At 31.9% G+C, this 10,209-nt stretch overlaps 1 protein-coding gene across 3 annotated transcripts; it reads right to left on the bottom strand.

The window, feature by feature from the left end:
• Positions 1-4,765: 4,765 nt before the first annotated feature.
• On the bottom strand, positions 4,766-9,201 carry LOC133297864 (probable protein phosphatase 2C 8). 3 transcript variants are annotated; one of them, XM_061497085.1, is made up of 10 exons: positions 8,910-9,201; positions 8,436-8,544; positions 7,754-7,790; positions 7,571-7,615; positions 7,221-7,273; positions 6,762-6,923; positions 6,175-6,258; positions 5,942-6,031; positions 5,799-5,846; positions 4,767-5,215 (listed from the first exon to the last, which is right to left on the bottom strand). In XM_061497085.1, exons 1-10 carry the CDS (start codon positions 9,146-9,148, stop codon positions 5,105-5,107), a joined length of 978 nt encoding a protein of 325 aa, XP_061353069.1. In that variant the 5' UTR covers positions 9,149-9,201; the 3' UTR covers positions 4,767-5,104. The 3 variants fall into 3 exon arrangements, with proteins under 3 accessions (XP_061353070.1, XP_061353069.1, XP_061353071.1); XM_061497087.1 differs by having other exon boundaries at positions 4,768-5,215; positions 8,444-8,544; positions 8,910-9,040; XM_061497086.1 differs by lacking the exon at positions 5,799-5,846 and having other exon boundaries at positions 4,766-5,215.
• Positions 9,202-10,209: the final 1,008 nt, after the last annotated feature.

The raw sequence follows: 10,209 nt of genomic DNA, 5'->3' as shown, positions 1-10,209 counted from the left end.
GCTTGAAGCTTCTTTCTCTTGCTGTCTTCTTTCTTTAGCAAGTTTTCTGTTTCTTTTTGCTGTTTTCTCTATCTTCGGGTCGAATTGCAAGGAATCGGTGTCAACGGTACCTCGCATAAACCAGAAAAATAGATTATATAAAATAAGAAAATAAAACTGAATTTAAATAACAGAAAATTAAATAACAGAAAATAAGGTCCAATCTAAAGAATTAATAGCTACTATTAATGTTGAAATAGTAATCCCCGGCAACGGCGCCAAAAACTTGTTGCTACTCACGGCAAGTGCACCGATCGTACAAGTAATATACTGATTAAGTAAGAGATCGTTCCCACGAGGATTACGGTTCAAGCACCAATTCACTATCGCAACTTAAGTTGGACAATCAAAGTTGTATTCGGAAACAGGATTTGGATTGTAAAATTGAAGTTATTAAATATCAAAGCTAACTACTCGCAAGAATTAAAAACGTGAAATTAAAGATGTGATTTAACTAATAAAATAAAAACGTAGCTAGGGGTTCGATTTCCTTTAATCTCCTTATTATGATTCGAAGTCCTTCTTTACGTTAACCGTCCTTAATATCGATCTAACCAATTCTTTCGCGTTTATTAGAGCTCAATCCCTTGTTACCCTAAAATCTTTACAAACTTGAAAGAACCCTAGTTCCCCGGTTATTCCCCAAGAATGCAAGCATTAAGTTCAAGAATCTTAAGGTTACGCAAATTCTATGTCTATCCCTAGAATCATAGCGTTTACGATGAAGTTATCAGAGATGGATCACACACCAACATCCCTATTGTCATGCATTTACCGATGATCATTATATAAGATTCAAGCCTATATAAAGCATTAAAAACAGATAACTTCATTCATGATAAAAAGGAAAACTAACGTACGAATTATTCAAAGCATAATAAATCGACTAAAATCCATCTAACCCTAACTACTTAAAGAACTAGCCGGACATGGCAAAATCAAGAACAAAAGAAATTAGAAAAGCTCCCCCAAACTCCATAAGTGATTGGTGGATCTTCAATATCTCCAGTGAACACTTGACGTTGATCCGTCTCCGCCGCTCACGAACATGAATCTGATGTTTCTCCGCGTTCCTTCAGCCTTCGAGCACCCAAGAGTTGTTTAGCAACGTAAAAGTTATGTATTTCTGGTCCCCAATGGTGTTTTTATTGGCCAAGAGTTTGTATCCTAGTAGAAAACTCGAATGGGCCTAAGTTGGATCTGTCTGGGCGCTTAAGCCTGTTGTAGCGCGCTTAAGCGCCCTAGGACAGTGAATTCTGATTCGCGTTGCGCGCTGAAGCGCTCTGAAGGGCGCTTAAGCGCGCTCCTCGCGACAACTTTTTCTTCTTGTGGCGCGCTTAAGCCCTGAGTTGAGGGCTTAAGCGCCCAGAGGCAGTAGCTATTTGCGTTTTTAGGGAGCTTAAGCTTCTGAATGGGGGCTTAAGCTCCCACTTCTAACAACTTGATAAGATCTTCAATCTTATTGTTTTTGATCTTCTTCTATCATCTCTTGATCTCATCTTTTCTAGTTGTGATCTCTATTTATCCAATCTTCATCTTTGACTCCTTTTGTCAACAAATCCCTAAAAAATAGCAAAGATGATTCCATTAAACAAAAATTCAGATAATGTTCATGATTATTATATTAAACCCTAGTTTTTGACTTATTTAACTTGATATTTTATATTAATTTAGTCTATAAAATAAGATAAACTAAAGGTTTATCAATATATATGTATGTATGTATAGGCAAAATATTTTGTAACGTGACTACATATAAGTATTGGTGCAGTGATTTTCAAAACTACATCGTTTTGAATTAATGAAGGGTTTTAACTTTGTTTATTTTTTTATCATATGAAGGGTAAAGTATTTCTCCAATCACTGGAGATAAGTTATCTCCAGTGATCCCAAAACTACGTCGTTTTGAATTAATGAAGGATTTTAACTTTGTTTATTTCTTTTATCATATGGCCCTTCATTAATTCAAAGCGACGTATCTTTGGGGGTCACTAGAGATAACTTATCTCTCGTAACCGGAGAAATACTTTATCCATATATAAAATTGGGTTTGTTTTTTTGCAATAAGGGCCAATTTAGTGTGATGTATAAGGTCTGATAGTATAAGTTTCTATTTACATTATGACATTTTTAGTTGTTGGTTGATTATTGCATAGTATAAGTTTAAACAGCAGAAACCCTTAATGCATCTAAATGATGTATAAATTAATCAGGCCTAAGGGGTGGGATTAGGCCTGATAAGATATTGATGTATTAATATTGCTGACCAGTGCAATTTCCAAGAATTAATATATTATTTCATTATTAATATATTAAAATAAAAATTAATTTTTTAATATATTACTTTTTAAAATATTAGAAAATTTTTATTATAAAAATTAATATATATTTTTGGATACACTGAATAATAGATTTTTATAAAAATTAATATCATATCATATATTTGGAAGAATTATATAAATTCTTTTTTAAAGGGTATTTTGGTTAAAAATATTTATTTTTATCTTATCTAGTATTATACAGTGCATTATTAAACACTAGATGATATTATATTATACAATACAATGCTAAAAGCTGGATAATATTAAAATTTACCCAAATCTTATCATGTTCTGTGCACCAAACAATGTTTGAATTAGGGATGTTCGCGGTCTGGATTGGATCGATTTTGGAAGCAAAAATCATCCGATCCAATCCTTTCGGTTTGATCATATAATCATCCATTCGGTTTGGATTTTTTTTCAAATCCGATCCGATCCAATCCAATTTTTTTTCGATTTTTTAAAAATCCTAAAATTTATATCTTGATTATTGTGCAAATTACATCTTTGTATATATTGGCTTTGTAATTTTATTTTATTTTGAAATACAAATGCATTAGTAAACTATAATTTTTTTTTTTTTTGGCAATGAGATATGAAGGTTTACAAAGATAAAATTTTATTGATGAGATGTGACTAGATTTTTTCTTAGGTTTAGTTGATGGATTAATGGGTCTTGGGTTTAGAAATTTTTGGGCTATAATTAGGGAAAAACCCAAGTAGGTAGAGGGGAATTAATATATTGGATCGGTTTTTGGATGGGTTGATGAACACCCCTAGTTTGAATGTAGATAAGCTATCTATATTGAGTCCAAAACGATGTCGTTTTGGGACGAAAATTAAGGTTGTTTTGTAATTATAATTTATTTCAATGTTATAATAGTCTTTATAATTTTTTAATCTTTCAACTCAAAACGATGTCGTTTTGAGAGTGAATATGCATAATTTATCTATATTCACTATAGAAATATTAAACCCTATAAAATTATCAAACCAACATGTATAAACAGAAAATATCCATGTAATTAAACTCTCATTAATTATGTGCAGAATTCAGAAAAAGGTTGGATAGACATATAAAAATATATTTTTGGAAAATTAAACTATTATAGGATACTATATGTTATTTTTATCTAGATAGTCTTTAGATAATTTATGAATTTATTATCAAGTAATTAAATCTTCATATGAATCAATAAAATTATTTGTTTTTTCAACCATGAAATCATTTATGATTTGTAAGACGTAATCTTGTGTCAAATTCCCGTGCAAACGTAAGCTTGTCCTTTATTACTTATCGCTCGCTACGATGACCAATCCCTATCACAAATAAGAGCGTAATTACTATCACCATTAAGAAAAACTTTTGAAAAAGACATGGCAAAAGTGGGTCTTGTTACACTTATTTCAATCTTTCATTGCACACTGCACGAACTGTATGGCAAAAGTGGGAAACAGTTACGAATTTAAGTGTGAGTAAATTGTATTCCACGTTAAGAAGAATTTTAAAAAATAAATATGGAAAAGGTTATAATTTTATAGTTACTATTTTTTTTTATTATCTCTTACTATTAAATTTTAACAGTTGATTTCTGTCAATTTAACGTTTGTAATTTATTGGATCACACTTATTAATTAATTATTAATTTTCAATAAATTATAACCGTTAAATTGACAAAAATTGACGGTTAAGATTTGGTAGTAAGAAAAAAAGGTAATAAATATAACCTCCCCGAATAAATATTGTATAAGTAGAAAGATTTATGAATTTATGTCTTAAAACTTAATTTAACATATTATATAAGAATCCATATTTCTTAATTAGTCAATAACTCTATTAACACTTGAGGTGTGTGCGCTTTATGGGGGAAATAATGTAAGAGTATAAATTTCATCAATAAATACATTAGCACACATTTATTTTTTGTGCCAAGAATACAAACTCATTCATCCAATCATGTATGAGATCATTAAGGAAAATATTTGTTACACATCAGTTTGTTGTCTCAAATTTCTACAAGGTGGTGTAATGCAAATGGAGAAGTGTAAAAACTTTGGTGTCACCAGTTACAATTAAGCGTTGATTCTATTTTCAGCTTATCTAGTATTTTCTACTATAACAAACACTTACGAAGTATTTTATTATATTTTGTGTAAGCTTATAAAATAACTCTTGAAATTTCCATAAAACGGTTCTGGAGCTATTTTCATAATTTGAGAATTGAACTTTAAAAAATATATAGCTCTTGGAATCTCCATAAAACTGTTTTGGAGCTATTTTCATAATTCAAGAATCGAACTTTAAAAAATAAAAATGAAATATCTTAGTCAGTACATTAAGTAGATCATGAGAAGAACATTATTGACACTGCTTATTCATGCACTATCGAGTGCACTGTGTCCAAATCACAAATAACAACATATTCGGCTCCTGAAAACAAATTAAAGTCTATTTCCCAGTAACTCCCAAAATCAAATCATATACTACTAAGGTACTACTGCCTTGTAAAGGAATTGACCTCCACTTCAACTTCATCATACAGATATCACAATTATCCACTGTTTCAACATGCATTACGATTACAAGAATCATGCACGAGTTTCAGAACCAAAAAAACTATTTGATGTAAGTTAAGAGCCACCACTTGTTGGCAGTGTTAGGTAATTCATGCATGCATTTTACATTGCTTTTGAAAGCAGTAACTTAAAACAAACAAACCCCATTTCTATTGGCAAATCAGGGATTAATTGCGCCTGAATACAATGACAATTGCAGTGCAGTTATCTTTACATCGACGCTCACGAACAGCTTCTCTTACAAGACGGCGGCTCACGACCGCAACGGGTAGTCCCTCCTACAAAATGTTCAATTCAATTTTGTTCTCATGTACGAAAATATCCTCAAAAAATAGAAAAACATTACAAATGAAAAGAAAATTCTGAAAAAAGAAAAAGCTTTGTGAGCCTAAATGTGTGTCACTACATTTAAATCCTTCACTGAATGGAAAATCATATTAAGGTACTCTGCCAAACTTATTGATCAAACTTAACTAGATAGGTACCACTTTAGACATGGATGTTGATTTCATCGACATTTTTCTACCAGCTTATAATAGCAATAGCAACTCATTTAATTTGATAATTATGAGCAATCCTAACGTCTATGAGTACAGCAAATTACAAGTGCAGAAGTTGTCAAGAAGTCCACTGTTTACAATTTAACCAGTGATTCAAGAAAGTAAGACCTCCCCCACCCCTCCCTTTCAGATTTTGTAGGGAGACGGGGGTAATTTGTTAAACCAAAACAGCTCTATAGTAAGAATAAAGCAATGCATTTAAGTGGGACCAAAAATGCATTGGAATAATTCAAGAGGTTAAAATGTACACTTCTTATTAGTTCAAGTTGCAAGAACGAAAAAGACAGAAACAAGCTCATACATTCAATAACTTCTGAACAAAATCAACAGCATCACTGGGACCAAATACCTGACACAAACCGGAAATGCCATTTTCATATCAGAACAGTAAATTCAAACCAGCAAAACAAGTACTGGGACATCTATGGATACAAAAAGACTTACCCCCCACAAACCATCACAGCCAAGAATGATGAAATGCTCTCTATCTGTCAGGTCAAAAGAATGGATATCTGGGGTTGCAATAAAACCCACCTGCAAATGGTTTTTTTCCTCAAGGTTACTAAAATTTCTAGGCCTGCAAATGCTCCTTTTAGGCCTAGCTGATGTTATAGAGAATTTTATTTGGCTAACTGACAAAAAGAACAAGTAATCTTTTCCAAGAGTGAGAGGCAAACCTTTTTGAACTGGCGATCTCCAAAACCCCTAGAAACTTCTAGACGCCCTTGTAATCGTCCATTTGAGCTCACAACACCACCAGCCTGCAAGTAGAAAATATCAGATCAGAGAACTAATAGCGGAGACTCCTGCAGCACATATCTAAAAGGACAAGTTCGTTCTCCAATCATTAACTATAAAATGAAATGCATCACAAAGAATGAATTCTTCAATCACTTCAAGCGGTTCTTCAAAACACAGTTCCAAAACAAGCATGCATATATATATATATATATATATATATATATATATATATATATAAACTAAGCTCTCTGTGACAATTATCAGCAATAGATCAAGCTTGGGTTATTAGTAATTCATTTTTAAGCTAGCTTCAACTTGGCACCTTACTACATGAACTGGTTCTTGTAGCTCCCGAGTTATTCAAGCTGTTGGGAACATAAAAGTGATGGTTCAATCAAAGTGATGGCAGGGAGTCAAGCTCTTATTTGTTAATTGTTAGCTGTATGCTCTGGCAATTATCAGGTAACAGGTTTTGCTAAATAATCATGGTGATGCAATCAATCATCATTGAGGCATTTCAAACCTTCTGAATACGTGCACGCTCCTGCGGGAAGATAGGTTTGTGTTCTCTCGTCAAAACAATGGCCTTTAGTGCAGGGACTCCATCTGAGTGATCTTGGAATCCATCAGTTATAGTTGACCGAGCTAAAACTGCTTTGGCATCTCCTACATTTGCCACAAAAACCTAACAAAAAGTCATCAAACATAAAAAGCCAAAAAGTTATCACCAACTTGATAGAATACTGATACCAACCAAGATCATAATTCATCAAAAGAATAAGATATGACGAATCATGAGCAGCACATTTTCTATCCCAATTTTGTTGCAAGATTGCTCAACAAAATATCCATACTTATAATACCTATAATGTTTACCTGCAGCTAGCATAAGGTCCAACTAAGACGTGATTTACGTAGCATCAGAAAGAAATTGCATAAATTACTTGTATAGCAAACAGAATCTGAATAGTGGCAAACATACTTTTTGTCCCAATACCCAAACACATACGGCTGTAGCACCATCCTGCCATCCCCCTGGAAACAGTAAATAGACCTCAGCAAGACATAAATAACCTCTAAAATTATTAGTCATAAACTTGTATTAAGATCTGTATTACTAAAATCAGTATAAAGAAATGGGCAAATGACTTGTAGCATATTGTGCTATATTGTGCAGAAAAAGAAGATAAATTATATTGGACTTGAAACCAGTAAAGTATGAATGAAATGGAAGTAAAAACTTGATTCATCCACTTATAACAACAAAGTTTAAACTCAATTGAACCATTTTTATAACAGAAGATCAACAAATTTAAAGCATTCAAATTGTACCTTCAGCACTTTCTTGAAGAAGAGCCTCATCAGTTTTACGAAAACCTATATCAGAATAAAAACATCAAATGAAAACTTTGTATAACCAAAAACATATTACAAGAATAGAAGTATTCCTCACAAGTTTCCATTTGGAAACATACAAAAGGGAGTCAATAGGGAAAAGACAAACTGAATGCTTACCGTCAAGTATAGATTTTTTAGCTGCCTTTACATCCAACTGAAACACAGCACAGAAGAGGAAAGATAAGAAGGAAAATATATAAAATAGAATACAAGAGAGAGGTGAGATGAGATGGATAAAAGTATATTGCGAAGAAAATTATTTATATTCCTACAGCAGAACGTTGCATTTTTCATATGATGAGGTTATCATCTTCTTATCTAGAAAATGAGCTTTTGGATTTTTTTTCTCAACAGTTTTATTAAGACTCAATGCATCAATTCAATTGTAGGAATCTTTATACTAATTGACCATACAGGCAATACTCAGAACCTACCTACCATATCCTATCCACTCATTTTTCTGAAGGAAAAGATTATTTAGAATCGAGGCATATTGTCCTAAGGTTCAACGGCTTTCATGTTAACAAAACCCGGTAGAATAATAATATCAAAAAGCACATATGTGCTGACAATAAGTAGTCACTCACTCAATTATATAACATTTGTTTATGTCTTATTGCAAGGTGCCTCAATCAACCAAAATGGATGCACAATGCACAGCTCTTCTTAATTGGTTCTTAAAATATGACCTCACAAGTCAACAGAGGACAACCAAACATTAAAACAACATAAAAACCAAGCACTTGTTGTAAGAGCCTAATTGATCAAGTAGGCGTGAAATTAGACCAAGCAAACACACCAACTCACGTGGTAATCCTGCTGAAAGGACATTCCCATGCAAATGCTTTTGCGCATATTCTGCAGCTAACCTGCCTCCGTGTCCATCATAAATTGCAAAATGTGCACACCTGAAAACCAAGCACTCAGAGTTACCAAGAAATACACTCCATAATAATTCCAAAAGCCCACACCACCATTAAATAAAATGTTCAAATGTGATTTCAATAAAATAAATTGCCTAGGGAAGAGCAACATAAATAACAATGAAGTAAAATAACATTGCAAAAAAATCATTGACAGTCTGATACCACCAAGAAATAATTTTGATACATATCCATGAATTTCCCTCATTGTAATACACCATAACCATATGTTAACAAATATAATAGTAAGAAATTGGGCTATGGAAATTTTCAAAAATTAACAAAAATTAATAATAAATCATTATATTTTTTATTTTATTTTTTTAAGAAACCACCCAATAATCAAAAACCTCAAATTTCCAGGGTAATCTAGACTTGCATCCAGAAGCACCACACATGCATCTTCCATGGTATGCCTAGAACCCTTATCCTCAGCAGCATCAGCTTCAATGTGGAAAGTTACTACCTTTACAGCATTTTCATCCAAACCAACTTCAGAAGATTCGGTCCTCGACTTCTTCGACGCAACAAGATCCTCCTTGATTTCTGAATCAGCTTCACGCTTGTGGGTCTCTGAGCTTTCGTTCATTTTCTTCTACAATGATTGGGGAAATGTTTGAAACCCTAGAAATCAAGTCCTCTTTTCTATGACCTAATACTAATAATAAATAAATATATAATAATTGTTATATTATATTACTCATGCATAGATCAATAACTGACGCAGCAGCATCACGCGACCCTCACGAACCACACGATAATAATTTGCACACTATTGACACGTGATTGCTATCACGTGACAAGCTTTTGGTGAATTATATATGTAACTATTATTTAATTATATTTTATCATATATTGTCATAATTTTATATAAAAAACCATTTCAACATAAATAAACTTGTAAGCTTAAATTTTTTAATAATTTTATATTATATCTCTATAATACACTATCACATAAAAAATCTTTTAGGTTTGAAGCGTAATATTATATGGGTCATTTTTTAATTCTACGACTTAATTTCATTAAAAAGTAAAGGTGATGATTATTGAACTTGTGATCAGTTCTTTCTTTCTCTCTTCTTATCTTATATATAATTCCCTAGAAGGTTGTAATTTTTAAAAAAAATTATTTATCATTTTAAAAGACATAATTTTGTATCATTTAAGTTGAAACGCGATTGTTTTGATATATATATTTGTTGATTTTTATATTCTCTTATTTTTACAATACTCTTTCTCCTCCACAATATCCCAATTATATTGGTTTATTTAAACATGAATTATAAATTTTAGATATAATATTCTACTTTTCTTATTTTTTGTCTACCTTATATGCTCTCTTTTTTAGTATAACTTGGAGGTATCCTCATTTAATTTCTTCCGATCACCTTACTCTCGGGATATATACTCATTTTTAATATTATTCGATTATAACCTCATTCTTTCTTTATACTCTTGAAAATTTTATCTAGTTTGAAATAAATTTTAGAAGATTAAATTTTGAGAACATTGTCAAGTAAAACTGTTTGTTACTTCCTAGGTATCCGATTTAATTGGGCGCGTAACATTGACGAGATCGAAAAGTGTTGATAGTAAAAAAGAAACGATGTAAAAAATTCCCAAATAATATATTTATAAAACCAAAAGAAC

Source organism: Gastrolobium bilobum, unplaced genomic scaffold (genome assembly GCF_033153095.1).
Source record: "Gastrolobium bilobum isolate Gb01-03AN ecotype WA unplaced genomic scaffold, APGP_CSIRO_Gbil_v1 utg12026, whole genome shotgun sequence".
NCBI classification, from domain to species: Eukaryota; Viridiplantae; Streptophyta; class Magnoliopsida; order Fabales; family Fabaceae; genus Gastrolobium; species Gastrolobium bilobum.
The sequence above is the reverse complement of the archived record's forward strand: the minus strand, read 5'-3'. Positions and strand labels throughout refer to the sequence as shown.

Excerpts from the sequence above, each read along its gene's own strand:
- LOC133297864 (XM_061497085.1), bottom strand. The coding sequence starts at position 9,148 with ATGAACGAAAGCTCAGAGACCCACAAGCGTGAAGCTGATTCAGAAATC. Across the intron at positions 6,032-6,174 it reads GAGATCGCCAGTTCAAAAAG|GTGGGTTTTATTGCAACCCC; the intron begins GTTTGCCTCTCA and ends AACCATTTGCAG. Across the intron at positions 5,847-5,941 it reads GCTGTGATGGTTTGTGGGGG|GTATTTGGTCCCAGTGATGC; the intron begins GTAAGTCTTTTT and ends GGTTTGTGTCAG.